The sequence below is a fragment of the Anomaloglossus baeobatrachus genome, chromosome 12 (genome assembly GCF_048569485.1).
Source record: "Anomaloglossus baeobatrachus isolate aAnoBae1 chromosome 12, aAnoBae1.hap1, whole genome shotgun sequence".
NCBI lineage: Eukaryota > Metazoa > Chordata > Amphibia > Anura > Aromobatidae > Anomaloglossus > Anomaloglossus baeobatrachus.
The window spans coordinates 1-22,445 of NC_134364.1; the positions used below are offsets into that span (position 1 = coordinate 1).

Below are 22,445 nucleotides of genomic sequence, written 5' to 3' on the forward strand. Positions count from 1 at the left end.
GCGGGCGGCTCAATGGGCAGGGTCTTCAGTTGAGACAGGAATGGTATGTGGTGACGTCATAAATGTGCGACTTATCTGTGCAGGGGACTGGAGGAGGTGGGGCTAATGAGGACTAAAAGAGGTGGAGCTAATTGGGACAGGAGGAGGTGGGGCTAATGGGGACTGGAGGAGGTGGGGCTAATGAGGACTAAAAGAGGTGGAGCTAATTGGGACAGGAGAAGGTGGGGGCTAATGGGGACTGGAGGAGGTGGGGCTAATGGGGACTGGAGGAGGTGGGGCTAATGGGGGCTGGAGGAGGTGGGGCTAATGGGGACTGGAGGAGGTGGGGCTAATGGGGACTGGAGGAGGTGGGGCTAATGGGGACTGGAGGAGGTGGGGCTAATGAGGACTAAAAGAGGTGGAGCTAATTGGGACAGGAGAAGGTGGGGCTAATGGGGACTGGAGGAGGTGGGGCTAATGGGGACTGGAGGAGGTGGGGCTAATGGGGGCTGGAGGAGGTGGGGCTAATGGGGACTGGAGGAGGTGGGGCTAATGGGGACTGGAGGAGGTGGGGCTAATGGGGACTGGAGGAGGTGGGGCTAATGGGGACTGGAGGAGGTGGGGCTAATGGGGACTGGAGGAGGTGGGGCTAATGGGGACTGGAGGAGGTGGGGCTAATGGGGACTGGAGGAGGTGGGGCTAATGAGGACTGGGGGAGGTGGGGCTAATGGGGACTGGAGGAGGTGGGGCTAATGGGGACTGGAGGAGGTGGGGCTAATGGGGACTGGAGGAGGTGGGGCTAATGAGGACTGGAGGAGGTGGGGCTAATGGGGACTGGAGGAGGTGGGGCTAATGGGGACTGGAGGAGGTGGGGCTAATGAGGCTGGAGGAGGTGGGGCTAATGGGGACTGGAGGAGGTGGGGCTAATGGGGACAGGAGGAGGTGGGGCTAATGGGGACTGGAGGAGGTGGGGCTAATGGGACTGGAGGAGGTGGGGCTAATGAGGACTGGAGGAGGTGGGGCTAATGGGGACAGGAGGAGGTGGGGCTAATGGGGACTGGAGGAGGTGGGGCTAATGGGGACAGGAGGAGGTGGGGCTAATGAGGACTGGAGGAGGTGGGGCTAATGGGGACTGGAGGAGGTGGGGCTAATGGGGACTGGAGGAGGTGGGGGCTAATGGGGACTGGAGGAGGTGGGGCTAATGGGAGCTGGAGGAGGTGGGGCTAATGAGGACTGGGGGAGGTGGGGCTAATGGAGACTGGAGGAGGTGGGGCTAATGGGGGCTGGAGGAGGTGGCGCTAATGAGGACTGGAGGAGGTGGGGCTAATGGGGACTGGAGGAGGTGGGGCTAATGGGGACTGGAGGAGGTGGGGCTAATGGGGACTGGAGGAGGTGGGGCTAATGGGGACTGGAGGAGGTGGGGCTAATGAGGCTGGAGGAGGTGGGGCTAATGGGGACTGGAGGAGGTTGGGCTAATGGGGACAGGAAGAGGTGGGGCTAATGGGGACTGGAGGAGGTGGGGCTAATGAGGACTGGAGGAGGTGGGGCTAATGGGGACAGGAGGAGGTGGGGCTAATGGGACTGGAGGAGGTGGGGCTAATGGGGACTGGAGGAGGTGGGGCTAATGGGGACTGGAGGAGGTGGGGCTAATGGGGACTGGAGGAGGTGGGGCTAATGGGGGCTGGAGGAGGTGGGGCTAATGGGGACTGGAGGAGGTGGGGCTAATGAGGACTGGGGGAGGTGGGGCTAATGGGGACTGGAGGAGGTGGGGCTAATGGGGACTGGAGGAGGTGGGGCTAATGGGGACTGGAGGAGGTGGGGCTAATGAGGACTGGAGGAGGTGGGGCTAATGGGGACTGGAGGAGGTGGGGCTAATGGGGACTGGAGGAGGTGGGGCTAATGGGACTGGAGGAGGTGGGGCTAATGGACTGGAGGAGGTGGGGCTAATGGGGACTGGAGGAGGTGGGGCTAATGGGGACAGGAGGAGGTGGGGCTAATGGGGACTGGAGGAGGTGGGGCTAATGGGGACTGGAGGAGGTGGGGCTAATGGGGACTGGAGGAGGTGGGGCTAATGGGGGCTGGAGGAGGTGGGGCTAATGGGGGCTGGAGGAGGTGGGGCTAATGGGGACTGGAGGAGGTGGGGCTAATGGGGACTGGAGGAGGTGGGGCTAATGGGGGATGGAGGAGGTGGGGCTAATGGGGGATGGAGGAGGTGGGGCTAATGGGGGCTGGAGGAGGTGGGGCTAATGGGGGCTGGAGGAGGTGGGGCTAATGGGGACTGGAGGAGGTGGGGCTAATGGGGGACTGGAGGAGGTGGGGCTAATGGGGGATGGAGGAGGTGGGGCTAATGGGGGCTGGAGGAGGTGGGGCTAATGGGGGCTGGAGGAGGTGGGGCTAATGGGGGCTGGAGGAGGTGGGGCTAATGGGGACTGGAGGAGGTGGGGCTAATGGGGACTGGAGGAGGTGGGGCTAATGGGACTGGAGGAGGTGGGGCTAATGGGACTGGAGGAGGTGGGGCTAATGGGGACTGGAGGAGGTGGGGCTAATGGGGACAGGAGGAGGTGGGGCTAATGGGGACTGGAGGAGGTGGGGCTAATGGGGACTGGAGGAGGTGGGGCTAATGGGGACTGGAGGAGGTGGGGCTAATGGGGGCTGGAGGAGGTGGGGCTAATGGGGGCTGGAGGAGGTGGGGCTAATGGGGACTGGAGGAGGTGGGGCTAATTGGGGACTGGAGGAGGTGGGGCTAATGGGGGATGGAGGAGGTGGGGCTAATGGGGGATGGAGGAGGTGGGGCTAATGGGGGCTGGAGGAGGTGGGGCTAATGGGGGCTGGAGGAGGTGGGGCTAATGGGGACTGGAGGAGGTGGGGCTAATGGGGACTGGAGGAGGTGGGGCTAATGGGGACTGGAGGAGGTGGGGGCTAATGGGGACTGGAGGAGGTGGGGCTAATGGGGACTGGAGGAGGTGGGGCTAATGGGGACTGGAGGAGGTGGGGATAATGGGGACAGGAGGTAGGTGGGGATAATGGGGACAGGAGTAGGTGGGGCTAGTGGGGGCTGGAGGAGGTGGGGCTAGTGGAGGCTGGAGGAGGTGGGGCTAATGGAGGCTGGAGGAGGTGGGGATAATGGGGACAGGAGGTAGGTGGGGATAATGGGGACAGGAGTAGGTGGGGCTAGTGGGGGCTGGAGGAGGTGGGGCTAGTGGAGGCTGGAGGAGGTGGGGCTAATGGAGGCTGGAGGAGGTGGGGCTAGTGCAGGCTGGAGGAGGTGGGGCTAGTGAGGCTGGAGGGGGATGACGGGGCTGTTTAATAATGGGGAGGGTTGTAGTGGGGGGTGGCGGTGGTCAGACACTGGATCAGTCTGACGTTTCGCCTTGTCGCTTCCTCTCAGGCCTCGTCTGGACGCGCTCTTCCTGCGACGCTTCCTGGCGCTGCAGTCTGTGCTGTTTCCAGGATGGACTTCAGAGAACGCGCTGATGCTCCTGACACTACTGATGGTGGCACTGACAGGTCTGTAACGTGCGCGACTGACGGTGTAATCTGTGTGGTCAGTACAGGACGGTGTAATCTGTGTGTGGACGGTACAGGACGGTGTAATCTGTGTGTGGACGGTACAGGACGGTGTAATCTGTGTGTGATCAGTACAGGACGGTGTAATCTGTGTGTCATCTGTACAGGACGGTGTAATCTGTGTGTGATCAGTACAGGACGGTGTAATCTGTGTGTCATCTGTACAGGACGGGTGTAATCTGTGTGTGATCAGTACAGGACGGTGTAATCTGTGTGTGATCAGTACAGGACGGTGTAATCTGTGTGTGGACGGTACAGGACGGTGTAATCTGTGTGTCATCTGTACAGGACGGTGTAATCTGTGTGTGATCAGTACAGGACGGTGTAATCTGTGTGTGGACGGTACAGGACGGTGTAATCTGTGTGTCATCTGTACAGGACGGTGTAATCTGTGTGTGATCAGTACAGGACGGTGTAATCTGTGTGGTCAGTACAGGACGGTGTAATCTGTGTGTGGTCAGTACAGGACGGTGTAATCTGTGTGTGATCAGTACAGGACGGTGTAGTCTGTGTGTGGACGGTACAGGACGGTGTAATCTGTGTGTGGTCAGTACAGGACGGTGTAATCTGTGTGGTCAGTACAGGACGGTGTAGTCTGTGTGTGGTCAGTACAGGATGGTGTAGTCTGTGTGTGGTCAGTACAGGACGGTGTAATCTGTGTGTGATATGTACAGGACGGTGTAATCTGTGTGTGGTCAGTACAGGACGGTGTAATCTCTGTGGTCAGTACAGGACGGTGTAATCTGTGTGTGAGCAGTACAGGACAGTGTAATCTGTGCAGGAAGGTGTAATCTGTGTGTGGTCAGTACAGGACGGTATAATCTGTGTGTGATTGATACAGGACGGTGTAATCTGTACAGGAAGGTGTAATCTGTGTGTGGTCAGTACAGGACGGTATAATCTGTGTGTGATTGATACAGGACGGTGTAATCTGTACAGGAAGGTGTAATCTGTGTGTGGTCAGTACAGGACGGTGTAATCTGTGTGTGGTCAGTACAGGACGGTGTAGTCTGTGTGTGGTCAGTACAGGACGGTGTAATCTGTGTGTGATCAGTACAGGACGGTGTAATCTGTGTGTGGTCAGTACAGGACGGTGTAGTCTGTGTGTGGTCAGTACAGGACGGTGTAATCTGTGTGGTCAGTACAGGACGGTGTAATCTGTGTGTGGTCAGTACAGGACGGTGTAATCTGTGTGTGGACGGTACAGGACGGTGTAATCTGTGTGGTCAGTACAGGACGGTGTAGTCTGTGTGTGGTCAGTACAGGACGGTGTAATCTGTGTGTGGTCAGTACAGGACGGTTGTAGTCTGTGTGTGGTCAGTACAGGACGGTGTAATCTGTGTGTGGTCAGTACAGGACGGTGTAGTCTGTGTGTGGTCAGTACAGGACGGTGTAATCTGTGTGGTCAGTACAGGACGGTGTAATCTGTGTGTGGTCAGTACAGGACGGTGTAATCTGTGTGTGGTCAGTACAGGACGGTGTAATCTGTGTGTGGTCAGTACAGGACGGTGTAATCTGTGTGGTCAGTACAGGACGGTGTAGTCTGTGTGTGGTCAGTACAGGACGGTGTAATCTGTGTGTGATTGATACAGGACGGTGTAATCTGTACAGGAAGGTGTAATCTGTGTGTGGTCAGTACAGGACGGTATAATCTGTGTGTGATTGATACAGGACGGTGTAATCTGTACAGGAAGGTGTAATCTGTGTGTGGTCAGTACAGGACGGTGTAATCTGTGTGTGGTCAGTGCAGGACGGTGTAGTCTGTGTGTGGTCAGTACAGGACGGTGTAATCTGTGTGGTCAGTACAGGACGGTGTAATCTGTGTGTGGTCAGTACAGGGACGGTGTAATCTGTGTGTGGTCAGTACAGGACGGTGTAATCTGTGTGTGGTCAGTACAGGACGGTGTAATCTGTGTGTGGTCAGTACAGGACGGTGTAATCTGTGTGTGGACGGTACAGGACGGTGTAATCTGTGTGTGGTCAGTACAGGACGGTGTAATCTGTGTGTGGACGGTACAGGACGGTGTAATCTGTGTGTGGTCAGTACAGGACGGTGTAATCTGTGTGTGGACGGTACAGGACGGTGTAATCTGTGTGGTCAGTACAGGACGGTGTAGTCTGTGTGTGGTCAGTACAGGACGGTGTAATCTGTGTGGTCAGTACAGGACGGTGTAATCTGTGTGGTCAGTACAGGACGGTGTAGCCTGTGTGTGGTCAGTACAGGACGGTGTAATCTGTGTGTGATATGTACAGGACGGTGTAATCTGTGTGTGGTCAGTACAGGACGGTGTAATCTGTGTGGTCAGTACAGGATGGTGTAATCTGTGTGTGAGCAGTACAGGACAGTGTAATCTGTGCAGGAAGGTGTAATCTGTGTGTGGTCAGTACAGGAAGGTGTAATCTGTGTGTGATTGATACAGGACGGTGTAATCTGTACAGGAAGGTGTAATCTGTGTGTGGTCAGTACAGGACTGTATAATCTGTGTGTGATTGATACAGGACGGTGTAATCTGTAGAGGAAGGTGTAATCTGTGTGTGGTCAGTACAGGACGGTGTAATCTGTGTGTGATTGATACAGGACGGTGTAATCTGTACAGGAAGGTGTAATCTGTGTGTGGTCAGTACAGGACGGTATAATCTGTGTGTGATTGATACAGGACGGTGTAATCTGTGTGTTATCTGTACAGGACGGTATAATCTGTGTGTGATTGATACAGGACGGTGTAATCTGTGTGTGATCTGTACAGGACGGTGTAATCTGTGTGTTATCTGTACAGGACGGTGTAATCTGTGTGTGATCTGTACAGGACGGTGTAATCTGTACAGGAAGGTGTAATCTGTGTGTGGTCAGTACAGGACGGTGTAATCTGTGTGTGATTGATACAGGACGGTGTAATCTGTACAGGAAGGTGTAATCTGTGTGTGGTCAGTACAGGACGGTATAATCTGTGTGTGATTGATACAGGACGGTGTAATCTGTGTGTTATCTGTACAGGACGGTATAATCTGTGTGTGATTGATACAGGACGGTGTAATCTGTGTGTGATCTGTACAGGACGGTGTAATCTGTGTGTTATCTGTACAGGACGGTATAATCTGTGTGTGATTGATACAGGATGGTGTAATCTGTACAGGAAGGTGTAATCTGTACAGGATGTGTGGTCAGTACAGGATGGTATAATCTGTGTGTGATTGATACAAGACGGTGTAATCTGTGTGTGATCTGTACAGGACGGTGTAATCTGTGTGTGATCTGTACAGGAAGGTGTAATCTGTGTGTTATCTGTACAGGAGGGTGTAATCTGTGTGTGATTGATACAGGACGGTTGTAATCTGTACAGGAAGGTGTAATCTGTACAGGACGGTGTAATCTGTGTGTGGTCAGTACAGGACGGTATAATCTGTGTGTGATTGATACAGGACGGTGTAATCTGTGTGTGATTGATACAGGACGGTCGTATTTTTCGGTATAATTCGGGGAGCCTTGCTCTCGCTTACCGCTCACTCTTCTCTTCCAGGGCAGCTGGTGATCTATCGAGTGGGGGTTTTGCCCAGTCAGTTCTATGGGGTCCTGTCCGCTGGGGATCTGGGCGGTTTCCGGAAGCTGGCGGTGCTGGCTGTGATGCTGATTGTGGCCATTTCTGTGGTGAGCGCGGTGACGTCTTCTGCTGTCTGCGTTTTTTTTTCTTTTACAGCCGTTTGTTTCTGTGATGTGGAGATGTGATAATCCTCTGTCTGCAAACGGTCCACCCTGTCCAAGACGGGGATTGTCAGCAGCGTGGAGCAGTATGGTGGACCTCAGTGACCCTGTGTTATGGCTCTGTCTCTGCAGTTGTATAGTGTGGAGCAGTATGGTGGACCTCAGTGACCCTGTGTTATGGCTCTGTTCTCTGCAGTTGTATAGTGTGGAGCAGTATGGTGGACCTCAGTGACCCTGTGTTATGGCTTTGTCTCTGCAGTTGTATAGTGTGGAGCAGTATGGTGGACCTCAGTGACCCTGTGCTATGGCTTTGTCTCTGCAGTTGTATAGTGTGGAGCAGTATGGTGGACCTCAGTGACCCTGTGTTATGGCTCTGTCTCTGCAGTTGTATAGTGTGGAGCAGTATGGTGGACCTCAGTGACCCTGTGTTATGGCTTTGTCTCTGCAGTTGTATAGTGTGGAGCAGTATGGTGGACCTCAGTGACCCTGTGTTATGGCTTTGTCTCTGCAGTTGTATAGTGTGGAGCAGTATGGTGGACCTCAGTGACCCTGTGTTATGGCTCTGTCTCTGCAGTTGTATAGTGTGGAGCAGTATGGTGGACCTCAGTGACCCTGTGTTATGGCTCTGTCTCTGCAGTTGTGCAGTGTGGAGCAGTATGGTGGACCTCAGTGACCCTGTGTTATGGCTTTGTCTCTGCAGTTGTATAGTGTGGAGCAGTATGGTGGACCTCAGTGACCCTGTGTTATGGCTCTGTCTCTGCAGTTGTATAGTGTGGAGCAGTATGGTGGACCTCAGTGACCCTGTGTTATGGCTTTGTCTCTGCAGTTGTTATAGTGTGGAGCAGTATGGTGGACCTCAGTGGACCCTGTGTTATGGCTTTGTCTCTGCAGTTGTATAGTGTGGAGCAGTATGGTGGACCTCAGTGACCCTGTGTTATGGCTCTGTCTCTGCAGTTGTATAGTGTGGAGCAGTATGGTGGACCTCAGTGACCCTGTGTTATGGCTCTGTCTCTGCAGTTGTGCAGTGTGGAGCAGTATGGTGGACCTCAGTGACCCTGTGTTATGGCTCTGTCTCTGCAGTTGTATAGTGTGGAGCAGTATGGTGGACCTCAGTGACCCTGTGTTATGGCTCTGTCTCTGCAGTTGTATAGTGTGGAGCAGTATGGTGGACCTCAGTGATCCTGTGTTATGGCTCTGTCTCTGCAGTTGTATAGTGTGGAGCAGTATGGTGGACCTCAGTGACCCTGTGTTATGGCTTTGTCTCCGCAGTTGTGCAGTGTGGAGCAGTATGGTGGACCTCAGTGACCCTGTGTTATGGCTTTGTCTCCGCAGTTGTGCAGTGTGGAGCAGTATGGTGGACCTCAGTGACCCTGTGTTATGGCTCTGTCTCTGCAGTTGTATAGTGTGGAGCAGTATGGTGGACCTCAGTGACCCTGTGTTATGGCTCTGTCTCTGCAGTTGTATAGTGTGGAGCAGTATGGTGGACTTCAGTAACCCTGTGTTATGGCTTTGTCTCTGCAGTTGTATAGTGTGGAGCAGTATGGTGGACCTCAGTGACCCTGTGTTATGGCTCTGTCTCTGCAGTTGTGCAGTGTGGAGCAGTATGGTGGACCTCAGTGACCCTGTGTTATGGCTCTGTCCCTGCAGTTGTATAGTGTGGAGCAGTATGGTGGACCTCAGTGACCCTGTGTTATGGCTCTGTCTCTGCAGTTGTATAGTGTGGAGCAGTATGGTAGACCTCAGTGACCCTGTGTTATGGCTCTGTCTCTGCAGTTGTATAGTGTGGAGCAGTATGGTGGACCTCAGTGACCCTGTGTTATGGCTCTGTCTCTGCAGTTGTATAGTGTGGAGCAGTATGGTGGACCTCAGTGATCCTGTGTTATGGCTTTGTCCCTGCAGTTGTATAGTGTGGAGCAGTATGGTGGACCTCAGTGACCCTGTGTTATGGCTTTGTCTCTGCAGTTGTGCAGTGTGGAGCAGTATGGTGGACCTCAGTGACCCTGTGTTATGGCTTTGTCTCTGCAGTTGTATAGTGTGGAGCAGTATGGTGGACCTCAGTGACCCTGTGTTATGGCTTTGTCTTTGCAGTTGTATAGTGTGGAGCAGTATGGTGGACCTCAGTGACCCTGTGTTATGGCTTTGTCTCCGCAGTTGTGCAGTGTGGAGCAGTATGGTGGACCTCAGTGACCCTGTGTTATGGCTCTGTCTCTGCAGTTGTATAGTGTGGAGCAGTATGGTGGACCTCAGTGACCCTGTGTTATGGCTCTGTCTCTGCAGTTGTATAGTGTGGAGTAGTATGGTGGACCTCAGTGACCCTGTGTTATGGCTCTGTCTCTGCAGTTGTATAGTGTGGAGCAGTATGGTGGACCTCAGTGACCCTGTGTTATGGCTTTGTCTCCGCAGTTGTGCAGTGTGGAGCAGTATGGTGGACCTCAGTGACCCTGTGTTATGGCTCTGTCTCTGCAGTTGTATAGTGTGGAGCAGTATGGTGGACCTCAGTGACCCTGTGTTATGGCTCTGTCTCTGCAGTTGTATAGTGTGGAGTAGTATGGTGGACCTCAGTGACCCTATGTTATGGCTCTGTCTCTGCAGTTGTGCAGTGTGGAGCAGTATGGTGGACCTCAGTGACCCTGTGTTATGGCTCTGTCTCTGCAGTTGTATAGTGTGGAGCAGTATGGTGGACCTCAGTGACCCTGTGTTATGGCTTTGTCTCTGCAGTTGTGCAGTGTGGAGCAGTATGGTGGACCTCAGTGACCCTGTGTTATGGCTCTGTCTCTGCAGTTGTATAGTGTGGAGCAGTATGGTGGACCTCAGTGACCCTGTGTTATGGCTCTGTCTCTGCAGTTGTATAGTGTGGAGCAGTATGGTGGACCTCAGTGACCCTGTGTTATGGCTCTGTCTCTGCAGTTGTATAGTGTGGAGCAGTATGGTGGACCTCAGTGACTCTGTGTTATGGCTCTGTCTCCGCAGTTGTATAGTGTGGAGCAGTATGGTGGACCTCAGTGACCCTGTGTTATGGCTCTGTCTCAGCAGTTGTATAGTGTGGAGCAGTATGGGTGGACCTCAGTGACCCTGTGTTATGGCTCTGTCTCTGCAGTTGTATAGTGTGGAGCAGTATGGTGGACCTCAGTGACCCTGTGTTATGGCTCTGTCTCTGCAGTTGTATAGTGTGGAGCAGTATGGTGGACCTCAGTGACCCTGTGTTATGGCTCTGTCTCTGCAGTTGTATAGTGTGGAGCAGTATGGTGGACCTCAGTGACCCTGTGTTATGGCTCTGTCTCTGCAGTTGTATAGTGTGGAGCAGTATGGTGGACCTCAGTGACCCTGTGTTATGGCTTTGTCTCTGCAGTTGTATAGTGTGGAGCAGTATGGTGGACCTCAGTGACCCTGTGTTATGGTTTTGTCTCTGCAGTTGTATAGTGTGGAGCAGTATGGTGGACCTCAGTGACCCTGTGTTATGGCTTTGTCTCTGCAGTTGTATAGTGTGGAGCAGTATGGTGGACCTCAGTGACCCTGTGTTATGGCTCTGTCTCTGCAGTTGTATAGTGTGGAGCAGTATGGTGGACCTCAGTGACCCTGTGTTATGGCTCTGTCTCTGCAGTTGTATAGTGTGGAGCAGTATGTGGACCTCAGTGACCCTGTGTTATGGCTTTGTCTCTGCAGTTGTATAGTGTGGAGCAGTATGGTGGACCTCAGTGACCCTGTGTTATGGCTCTGTCTCTGCAGTTGTGCAGTGTGGAGCAGTATGGTGGACCTCAGTGACCCTGTGTTATGGCTTTGTCTCTGCAGTTGTATAGTGTGGAGCAGTATGGTGGACCTCAGTGACCCTGTGTTATGGCTCTGTCTCTGCAGTTGTGCAGTGTGGAGCAGTATGGTGGACCTCAGTGACCCTGTGTTATGGCTTTGTCTCTGCAGTTGTATAGTGTGGAGCAGTATGGTGGACCTCAGTGACCCTGTGTTATGGCTTTGTCTCTGCAGTTGTATAGTGTGGAGCAGTATGGTGGACCTCAGTGACCCTGTGTTATGGCTTTGTCTCTGCAGTTGTATAGTGTGGAGCAGTATGGTGGACCTCAGTGACCCTGTGTTATGGCTCTGTCTCTGCAGTTGTATAGTGTGGAGCAGTATGGTGGACCTCAGTGACCCTGTGTTATGGCTTTGTCTCTGCAGTTGTATAGTGTGGAGCAGTATGGTGGACCTCAGTGACCCTGTGTTATGGCTCTGTCTCTGCAGTTGTATAGTGTGGAGCAGTATGGTGGACCTCAGTGACCCTGTGTTATGGCTTTGTCTCTGCAGTTGTATAGTGTGGAGCAGTATGGTGGACCTCAGTGACCCTGTGTTATGGCTTTGTCTCTGCAGTTGTATAGTGTGGAGCAGTATGGTGGACCTCAGTGACCCTGTGTTATGGCTCTGTCTCCGCAGTTGTATAGTATGGAGCAGTATGGTGGACCTCAGTGACCCTGTGTTATGGCTCTGTCTCTGCAGTTGTATAGTGTGGAGCAGTATGGTGGACCTCAGTGACCCTGTGTTATGGCTTTGTCTCTGCAGTTGTATAGTGTGGAGCAGTATGGTGGACCTCAGTGACCCTGTGTTATGGCTCTGTCTCTGCAGTTGTATAGTGTGGAGCAGTATGGCGGACCTCAGTGACCCTGTGTCATGGCTCTGTCTCTGCAGTTGTATAGTGTGGAGCAGTATGGTGGACCTCAGTGACCCTGTGTTATGGCTCTGTCTCTGCAGTTGTATAGTGTGGAGCAGTATGGTGGACCTCAGTGACCCTGTGTTATGGCTTTGTCTCTGCAGTTGTATAGTGTGGAGCAGTATGGTGGACCTCAGTGACCCTGTGTTATGGCTTTGTCTCTGCAGTTGTATAGTGTGGAGCAGTATGGTGGACCTCAGTGACCCTGTGTTATGGCTCTGTCTCTGCAGTTGTGCAGTGTGGAGCAGTATGGTGGACCTCAGTGACCCTGTGTTATGGCTTTGTCTCTGCAGTTGTGCAGTGTGGAGCAGTATGGTGGACCTCAGTGACCCTGTGTTATGGCTCTGTCTCTGCAGTTGTATAGTGTGGAGCAGTATGGTGGACCTCAGTGACCCTGTGTTATGCCTCTGTCTCTGCAGTTGTATAGTGTGGAGCAGTATGGTGGACCTCAGTGACCCTGTGTTATGGCTCTGTCTCCGCAGTTGTATAGTGTGGAGCAGTATGGTGGACCTCAGTGACCCTGTGTTATGGCTTTGTCTCTGCAGTTGTATAGTGTGGAGCAGTATGGCGGACCTCAGTGACCCTGTGTTATGGTTCTGTCTCTGCAGTTGTATAGTGTGGAGCAGTATGGTGGACCTCAGTGACCCTGTGTTATGGCTCTGTCTCTGCAGTTGTATAGTGTGGAGCAGTATGGTGGACCTCAGTGACCCTGTGTTATGGCTTTGTCTCTGCAGTTGTATAGTGTGGAGCCGTATGGTGGACCTCAGTGACCCTGTGTTATGGCTCTGTCTCTGCAGTTGTGCAGTGTGGAGCAGTATGGTGGACCTCAGTGACCCTGTGTTATGGCTCTGTCCCTGCAGTTGTATAGTGTGGAGCAGTATGGTGGACCTCAGTGACCCTGTGTTATGGCTCTGTCTCTGCAGTTGTATAGTGTGGAGCAGTATGGTGGACCTCAGTGACCCTGTGTTATGGCTCTGTCCCTGCAGTTGTATAGTGTGGAGCAGTATGGTGGACCTCAGTGACCCTGTGTTATGGCTCTGTCTCTGCAGTTGTGCAGTGTGGAGCACTATGTTGGACCTCAGTGACCCTGTGTTATGGCTCTGTCTCTGCAGTTGTGCAGTGTGGAGCAGTATGGTGGACCTCAGTGACCCTGTGTTATGGCTTTGTCTCCGCAGTTGTATAGTGTGGAGCAGTATGGTGGACTTCAGTAACCCTGTGTTATGGCTCTGTCTCTGCAGTTGTGCAGTGTGGAGCAGTATGGTGGACCTCAGTGACCCTGTGTTATGGCTTTGTCTCTGCAGTTGTATAGTGTGGAGCAGTATGGTGGACCTCAGTGACCCTGTGTTATGGCTTTGTCTCTGCAGTTGTATAGTGTGGAGCAGTATGGTGGACCTCAGTGACCCTGTGTTATGGTTCTGTCTCTGCAGTTGTGCAGTGTGGAGCAGTATGGTGGACCTCAGTGACCCTGTGTTATGGCTCTGTCTCTGCAGTTGTATAGTGTGGAGCAGTATGGTGGACCTCAGTGACCCTGTGTTATGGCTCTGTCTCTGCAGTTGTATAGTGTGGAGCAGTATGGTGGACCTCAGTGACCCTGTGTTATGGCTTTGTCTCTGCAGTTGTATAGTGTGGAGCAGTATGGTGGACCTCAGTGACCCTGTGTTATGGCTCTGACTCTGCAGTTGTATAGTGTGGAGCAGTATGGCGGACCTCAGTGACCCTGTGTTATGGCTTTGTCTCTGCAGTTATATAGTGTGGAGCAGTATGGTGGACCTCAGTGACCCTGTGTTATGGCTCTGTCTCTGCAGTTGTATAGTGTGGAGCAGTATGGTGGACCTCAGTGACCCTGTGTTATGGCTCTGTCTCTGCAGTTGTATAGTGTGGAGCAGTATGGTGGACCTCACTGACCCTGTGTTATGGCTTTGTCTCCGCAGTTGTATAGTGTGGAGCAGTATGGTGGACCTCAGTGACCCTGTGTTATGGCTTTGTCTCCGCAGTTGTATAGTGTGGAGCAGTATGGTGGACCTCAGTGACCCTGTGTTATGGCTCTGTCTCTGCAGTTGTATAGTGTGGAGCAGTATGGTGGACCTCAGTGACCCTGTGTTATGGCTCTGTCTCCGCAGTTGTATAGTGTGGAGCAGTATGGTGGACCTCAGTGACCCTGTGTTATGGCTCTGTCTCTGCAGTTGTATAGTGTGGAGCAGTATGGTGGACCTCAGTGACCCTGTGTTATGGCTCTGTCTCTGCAGTTGTATAGTGTGGAGCAGTATGGTGGACCTCAGTGACCCTGTGTTATGGCTTTGTCTCTGCAGTTGTATAGTGTGGAGCAGTATGGTGGACCTCAGTGACCCTGTGTTATGGCTCTGTCTCTGCAGTTGTATAGTGTGGAGCAGTATGGTGGACCTCAGTGACCCTGTGTTATGGCTCTGTCTCTGCAGTTGTATAGTGTGGAGCAGTATGGTGGACCTCAGTGACCCTGTGTTATGGCTCTGTCTCTGCAGTTGTGCAGTGTGGAGCAGTATGGTGGACCTCAGTGACCCTGTGTTATGGCTCTGTCTCCGCAGTTGTATAGTGTGGAGCAGTATGGTGGACCTCAGTGACCCTGTGTTATGGCTTTGTCTCTGCAGTTGTATAGTGTGGTGGACCTCAGTGACCCTGTGTTATGGCTCTGTCTCTGCAGTTGTATAGTGTGGAGCAGTATGGTGGACCTCAGTGACCCTGTGTTATGGCTTTGTCTCTGCAGTTGTATAGTGTGGAGCAGTATGGTGGACCTCAGTGACCCTGTGTTATGGCTCTGTCTCTGAAGTTGTATAGTGTGGAGCAGTATGGTGGACCTCAGTGACCCTGTGTTATGGCTTTGTCTCTGCAGTTGTATAGTGTGGAGCAGTATGGTGGACCTCAGTGACCCTGTGTTATGGCTTTGTCTCTGCAGTTGTATAGTGTAGAGCAGTATGGTGGACCTCAGTGACCCTGTGTTATGGCTTTGTCTCTGCAGTTGTATAGTGTGGAGCAGTATGGTGGACCTCAGTGACCCTGTGTTATGGCTTTGTCTCTGCAGTTGTATAGTGTGGAGCAGTATGGTGGACCTCAGTGACCCTGTGTTATGGCTTTGTCTCTGCAGTTGTATAGTGTGGAGCAGTATGGTGGACCTCAGTGACCCTGTGTTATGGCTTTGTCTCTGCAGTTGTATAGTGTGGAGCAGTATGGTGGACCTCAGTGACCCTGTGTTATGGCTTTTTCTCTGCAGTTGTATAGTGTAGAGCAGTATGGTGGACCTCAGTGACCCTGTGTTATGGCTTTGTCTCTGCAGTTGTATAGTGTGGAGCAGTATGGTAGACCTCAGTGACCCTGTGTTATGGCTCTGTCTCTGCAGTTGTATAGTGTGGAGCAGTATGGTGGACCTCAGTGACCCTGTGTTATGGCTTTGTCTCTGCAGTTGTGCAGTGTGGAGCAGTATGGTGGACCTCAGTGACCCTGTGTTATGGCTCTGTCTCTGCAATTGTATAGTGTGGAGCAGTATGGTGGACCTCAGTGATCCTGTGTTATGGCTCTGTCTCTGCAGTTGTATAGTGTGGAGCAGTATGGTGGACCTCAGTGACCCTGTGTTATGTCTCTGTCTCTGCAGTTGTATAGTGTGGAGCAGTATGGTGGACCTCAGTGACCCTGTGTTATGGCTTTGTCTCTGCAGTTGTATAGTGTGGAGCAGTATGGTGGACCTCAGTGACCCTGTGTTATGGCTTTGTCTCCGCAGTTGTATAGTGTGCAGCAGTATGGTGGACCTCAGTGACCCTGTGTTATTGCTCTGTCTCCGCAGTTGTATAGTGTGGAGCAGTATGGTGGACCTCAGTGACCCTGTGTTATGGCTTTGTCTCTGCAGTTGTATAGTGTGGAGCAGGATGGTGGACCTCAGTGACCCTGTGTTATGGCTCTGTCTCTGCAGTTGTATAGTGTGGAGCAGGATGGTGGACCTCAGTGACCCTGTGTTATGGCTCTGTCTCCACAGTTGTGCAGTGTGGAGCAGTATGGTGGACCTCAGTGACCCTGTGTTATGGCTCTGTCTCTGCAGTTGTATAGTGTGGAGCAGTATGGTGGACCTCAGTGACCCTGTGTTATGGCTCTGTCTCTGCAGTTGTATAGTGTGGAGCAGTATGGTGGACCTCAGTGACCCTGTGTTATGGCTCTGTCTCTGCAGTTGTATAGTGTGGAGCAGTATGGTGGACCTCAGTGACCCTGTGTTATGGCTTTGTCTCTGCAGTTGTATAGTGTGGAGCAGTATGGTGGACCTCAGTGATCCTGTGTTATGGCTCTGTCCCTGCAGTTGTATAGTGTGGAGCAGTATGGTGGACCTCAGTGACCCTGTGTTATGGCTCTGTCTCTGCAGTTGTGCAGTGTGGAACAGTATGGTGGACCTCAGTGACCCTGTGTTATGGCTTTGTCTCTGCAGTTGTATAGTGTGGAGCAGTATGGTGGACCTCAGTGACCCTGTGTTATGGCTTGGTCTCTGCAGTTGTATAGTGTGGAGCAGTATGGTGGACCTCAGTGACCCTGTGTTATGGCTCTGTCTCTGCAGTTGTATAGTGTGGAGCAGTATGGTGGACCTCAGTGACCCTGTGTTATGGTTTTGTCTCTGCAGTTGTATAGTGTGGAGTAGTATGGTGGACCTCAGTGACCCTGTGTTATGGCTCTGTCTCTGCAGTTGTATAGTGTGGAGCAGTATGGTGGACCTCAGTGACCCTGTGTTATGGCTCTGTCTCTGCAGTTGTATAGTGTGGAGCAGTATGGTGGACCTCAGTGACCCTGTGTTATGGCTCTGTCTCCGCAGTTGTATAGTGTGGAGCAGTATGGTGGACCTCAGTGACCCTGTGTTATGGCTTTGTCTCTGCAGTTGTATAGTGTGGAGCAGTATGGTGGACCTCAGTGACCCTGTGTTATGGCTCTGTCTCCGCAGTTGTATAGTGTGGAGCAGTATGGTGGACCTCAGTGACCCTGTGTTATGGCTTTGTCTCTGCAGTTGCATAGTGTGGAGCAGTATGGTGGACCTCAGTGACCCTGTGTTATGGCTCTGTCTCTGCAGTTGTATAGTGTGGAGCAGTATGGTGGACCTCAGTGACCCTGTGTTATGGCTTTGTCTCTGCAGTTGTATAGTGTGGAGCAGTATGGTGGACCTCAGTGACCCTGTGTTATGGCTCTGTCTCTGCAGTTGTATAGTGTGGAGCAGTATGGTGGACCTCAGTGACCCTGTGTTATGGCTTTGTCTCTGCAGTTGTGCAGCGTGGAGCAGTATGGTGGACCTCAGTGACCCTGTGTTATGGCTCTGTCTCTGCAGTTGTATAGTGTGGAGCAGTATGGTAGACCTCAGTGACCCTGTGTTATGGCTTTGTCTCTGCAGTTGTATAGTGTGGAGCAGTATGGTGGACCTCACTGACCCTGTGTTATGGCTCTGTCTCCGCAGTTGTATAGTGTGGAACAGTATGGTGGACCTCAGTGACCCTGTGTTATGGCTCTGTCTCTGCAGTTGTGTAGTGTGGAGCAGTATGGTGGACCTCAGTGACCCTGTGTTATGGCTTTGTCTCTGCAGTTGTGCAGTGTGGAGCAGTATGGTGGACCTCAGTGACCCTGTGTTATGGCTCTGTCTCTGCAGTTGTATAGTGTGGAGCAGTATGGTGGACCTCAGTGACCCTGTGTTATGGCTCTGTCTCTGCAGTTGTATAGTGTGGAGCAGTATGGTGGACCTCAGTGACCCTGTGTTATGGCTCTGTCTCTGCAGTTGTATAGTGTGGAGCAGTATGGTGGACCTCACTGACCCTGTGTTATGGCTTTGTCTCTGCAGTTGTATAGTGTGGAGCAGTATGGTGGACCTCAGTGACCCTGTGTTATGGCTCTGTCTCTGCAGTTGTATAGTGTAGAGCAGTATGGTGGACCTCAGTGACCCTGTGTTATGGCTCTGTCTCTGCAGTTGTATAGTGTGGAGCAGTATGGTGGACCTCACTGACCCTGTGTTATGGCTCTGTCTCTGCAGTTGTATAGTGTGGAGCAGTATGGTGGACCTCAGTGACCCTGTGTTATGGCTCTGTCTCTGCAGTTGTATAGTGTGGAGCAGTATGGTGGACCTCAGTGACCCTGTGTTATGGCTCTGTCTCCGCAGTTGTATAGTGTGGAGCAGTATGGTGGACCTCAGTGACCCTGTGTTATGGCTTTGTCTCTGCAGTTGTATAGTGTGGAGCAGTATGGTGGACCTCAGTGACCCTGTGTTATGGCTCTGTCTCCGCAGTTGTATAGTGTGGAGCAGTATGGTGGACCTCAGTGACCCTGTGTTATGGCTTTGTCTCTGCAGTTGTATAGTGTGGAGCAGTATGGTGGACCTCAGTGACCCTGTGTTATGGCTCTGTCTCTGCAGTTGTATAGTGTGGAGCAGTATGGTGGACCTCAGTGACCCTGTGTTATGGCTTTGTCTCTGCAGTTGTATAGTGTGGAGCAGTATGGTGGACCTCAGTGACCCTGTGTTATGGCTCTGTCTCTGCAGTTGTATAGTGTGGAGCAGTATGGTGGACCTCAGTGACCCTGTGTTATGGCTTTGTCTCTGCAGTTGTATAGTGTGGAGCAGTATGGTGGACCTCAGTGACCCTGTGTTATGGCTCTGTCTCTGCAGTTGTATAGTGTGGAGCAGTATGGTGGACCTCAGTGACCCTGTGTTATGGCTCTGTCTCTGCAGTTATATAGTGTGGAGCAGTATGGTGGACCTCAGTGACCCTGTGTTATGGCTCTGTCTCTGCAGTTGTATAGTGTGGAGCAGTATGGTGGACCTCAGTGACCCTGTGTTATGGCTCTGTCTCCGCAGTTGTACAGTGTGGAGCAGTATGGTGGACCTCAGTGACCCTGTGTTATGGCTCTGTCTCTGCAGTTGTATAGTGTGGAGCAGTATGGTGGACCTCAGTGACCCTGTGTTATGGCTCTGTCTCTGCAGTTGTATAGTGTGGAGCAGTATGGTGGACCTCAGTGACCCTGTGTAATGGCTTTGTCTCTGCAGTTGTATAGTGTGGAGCAGTATGGTGGACCTCAGTGACCCTGTGTTATGGCTCTGTCTCTGCAGTTGTATAGTGTGGAGCAGTATGGTGGACCTCAGTGACCCTGTGTTATGGCTTTGTCCCTGCAGTTGTATAGTGTGGAGCAGTATGGTGGACCTCAGTGACCCTGTGTTATGGCTCTGTCTCTGCAGTTGTATAGTGTGGAGCAGTATGGTGGACCTCAGTGACCCTGTGTTATGGCTTTGTCTCTGCAGTTGTATAGTGTGGAGCAGTATGGTGGTCCTCAGTGACCCTGTGTTATGGCTCTGTCTCTGCAGTTGTATAGTGTGGAGCAGTATGGTGGTCCTCAGTGACCCTGTGTTATGGCTCTGTCTCTGCAGTTGTATAGTGTGGAGCAGTATGGTGGACCTCAGTGACCCTGTGTTATGGCTCTGTCTCTGCAGTTGTATAGTGTGGAGCAGTATGGTGGACCTCAGTGTCCCTGTGTTATGGCTTTGTCTCTGCAGTTGTATAGTGTGGAGCAGTATGGTGGACCTCAGTGACCCTGTGTTATGGCTCTGTCTCTGCAGTTGTATAGTGTGGAGCAGTATGGTGGACCTCAGTGACCCTGTGTTATGGCTTTGTCCCTGCAGTTGTATAGTGTGGAGCAGTATGGTGGACCTCAGTGACCCTGTGTTATGGCTCTGTCTCTGCAGTTGTATAGTGTGGAGCAGTATGGTGGACCTCAGTGACCCTGTGTTATGGCTTTGTCTCTGCAGTTGTATAGTGTGGAGCAGTATGGTGGACCTCAGTGACCCTGTGTTATGGCTCTGTCTCTGCAGTTGTATAGTGTGGAGCAGTATGGTGGACCTCAGTGACCCTGTGTTATGGCTCTGTCTCTGCAGTTGTATAGTGTGGAGCAGTATGGTGAACCTCAGTGACCCTGTGTTATGGCTTTGTCTCTGCAGTTGTATAGTGTGGAGCAGTATGGTGGACCTCAGTGACCCTGTGTTATGGCTTTGTCTCTGCAGTTGTATAGTGTAGAGCAGTATGGTGGACCTCAGTGACCCTGTGTTATGGCTTTGTCTCTGCAGTTGTATAGTGTGGAGCAGTATGGTGGACCTCAGTGACCCTGTGTTATGGCTTTGTCTCTGCAGTTGTATAGTGTGGAGCAGTATGGTGGACCTCAGTGACCCTGTGTTATGGCTTTGTCTCTGCAGTTGTATAGTGTGGAGCAGTATGGTGGACCTCAGTGACCCTGTGTTATGGCTTTGTCTCTGCAGTTGTATAGTGTGGAGCAGTATGGTGGACCTCAGTGACCCTGTGTTATGGCTCTGTCTCTGCAGTTGTATAGTGTGGAGCAGTATGGTGGACCTCAGTGACCCTGTGTTATGGCTTTGTCTCTGCAGTTGTATAGTGTGGAGCAGTATGGTGGACCTCAGTGACCCTGTGTTATGGCTTTGTCTCTGCAGTTGTATAGTGTAGAGCAGTATGGTGGACCTCAGTGACCCTGTGTTATGGCTTTGTCTCTGCAGTTGTATAGTGTGGAGCAGTATGGTGGACCTCAGTGATCCTGTGTTATGGCTTTGTCTCTGCAGTTGTATAGTGTGGAGCAGTATGGTGGACCTCAGTGATCCTGTGTTATGGCTCTGTCTCTGCAGTTGTATAGTGTGGAGCAGTATGGTGGACCTCAGTGACCCTGTGTTATGTCTCTGTCTCTGCAGTTGTATAGTGTGGAGCAGTATGGTGGACCTCAGTGACCCTGTGTTATGGCTTTGTCTCTGCAGTTGTATAGTGTGGAGCAGGATGGTGGACCTCAGTGACCCTGTGTTATGGCTCTGTCTCTGCAGTTGTATAGTGTGGAGCAGTATGGTGGACCTCAGTGACCCTGTGTTATGGCTCTGTCTCCACAGTTGTGCAGTGTGGAGCAGTATGGTGGACCTCAGTGACCCTGTGTTATGGCTCTGTCTCTGCAGTTGTATAGTGTGGAGCAGTATGGTGGACCTCAGTGACCCTGTGTTATGGCTCTGTCCCTGCAGTTGTATAGTGTGGAGCAGTATGGTGGACCTCAGTGACCCTGTGTTATGGCTCTGTCTCTGCAGTTGTATAGTGTGGAGCAGTATGGTGGACCTCAGTGACCCTGTGTTATGGCTTTGTCTCTGCAGTTGTATAGTGTGGAGCAGTATGGTGGACCTCAGTGACCCTGTGTTATGGCTCTGTCCCTGCAGTTGTATAGTGTGGAGCAGTATGGTGGACCTCAGTGACCCTGTGTTATGGCTCTGTCTCTGCAGTTGTATAGTGTGGAGCAGTATGGTGGACCTCAGTGACCCTGTGTTATGGCTTTGTCTCTGCAGTTGTATAGTGTGGAGCAGTATGGTGGACCTCAGTGACCCTGTGTTATGGCTCTGTCTCTGCAGTTGTATAGTGTGGAGCAGTATGGTGGACCTCAGTGACCCTGTGTTATGGTTTTGTCTCTGCAGTTGTATAGTGTGGAGTAGTATGGTGGACCTCAGTGACCCTGTGTTATGGCTCTGTCTCTGCAGTTGTATTGTGTGGAGCAGTATGGTGGACCTCAGTGACCCTGTGTTATGGCTCTGTCTCTGCAGTTGTATAGTGTGGAGCAGTATGGTGGACCTCAGTGACCCTGTGTTATGGCTCTGTCTCTGCAGTTGTGTAGTGTGGAGCAGTATGGTGGACCTCAGTGACCCTGTGTTATGGCTTTGTCTCTGCAGTTGTGCAGTGTGGAGCAGTATGGTGGACCTCAGTGACCCTGTGTTATGGCTCTGTCTCTGCAGTTGTATAGTGTGGAGCAGTATGGTGGACCTCAGTGACCCTCTGTTATGGCTTTGTCTCTGCAGTTGTATAGTGTGGAGCAGTATGGTGGACCTCAGTGACCCTGTGTTATGGCTTTGTCTCTGCAGTTGTATAGTGTGGAGCAGTATGGTGGACCTCAGTGACCCTGTGTTATGGCTTTGTCTCTGCAGTTGTATAGTGTGGAGCAGTATGGTGGACCTCAGTGACCCTGTGTTATGGCTTTGTCTCTGCAGTTGTATAGTGTGGAGCAGTATGGTGGACCTCAGTGACCCTGTGTTATGGCTCTGTCTCTGCGGTTGTATAGTGTGGAGCAGTATGGTGGACCTCAGTGACCCTGTGTTATGGCTTTGTCTCCGCAGTTGTATAGTGTGGAGCAGTATGGTGGACCTCAGTGACCCTGTGTTATTGCTCTGTCTCCGCAGTTGTATAGTGTGGAGCAGTATGGTGGACCTCAGTGACCCTGTGTTATGGCTTTGTCTCCGCAGTTGTATAGTGTGGAGCAGTATGGTGGACCTCAGTGACCCTGTGTTATTGCTCTGTCTCCGCAGTTGTATAGTGTGGAGCAGTATGGTGGACCTCAGTGACCCTGTGTTATGGCTTTGTCTCTGCAGTTGTATAGTGTGGAGCAGTATGGTGGACCTCAGTGACCCTGTGTTATGGCTTTGTCTCTGCAGTTGTATAGTGTGGAGCA

At 52.1% G+C, this 22,445-nt stretch overlaps 1 protein-coding gene across 1 annotated transcript in view; it reads left to right on the forward strand.

The window, feature by feature from the left end:
- Positions 1 to 3,372: 3,372 nt before the first annotated feature.
- The window catches only part of ABCD4 (ATP binding cassette subfamily D member 4), a 235,596-nt gene continuing 216,523 nt past the window's right edge, over positions 3,373 to 22,445 (forward strand). The window contains exons 1-2 of the mRNA XM_075330858.1: positions 3,373 to 3,486; positions 7,065 to 7,192. Of these exons, the coding sequence (XP_075186973.1) occupies positions 3,453 to 3,486; positions 7,065 to 7,192 (162 nt within the window). The 5' untranslated portion in view covers positions 3,373 to 3,452. The remainder of the gene's footprint in view (positions 3,487 to 7,064; positions 7,193 to 22,445) is intronic.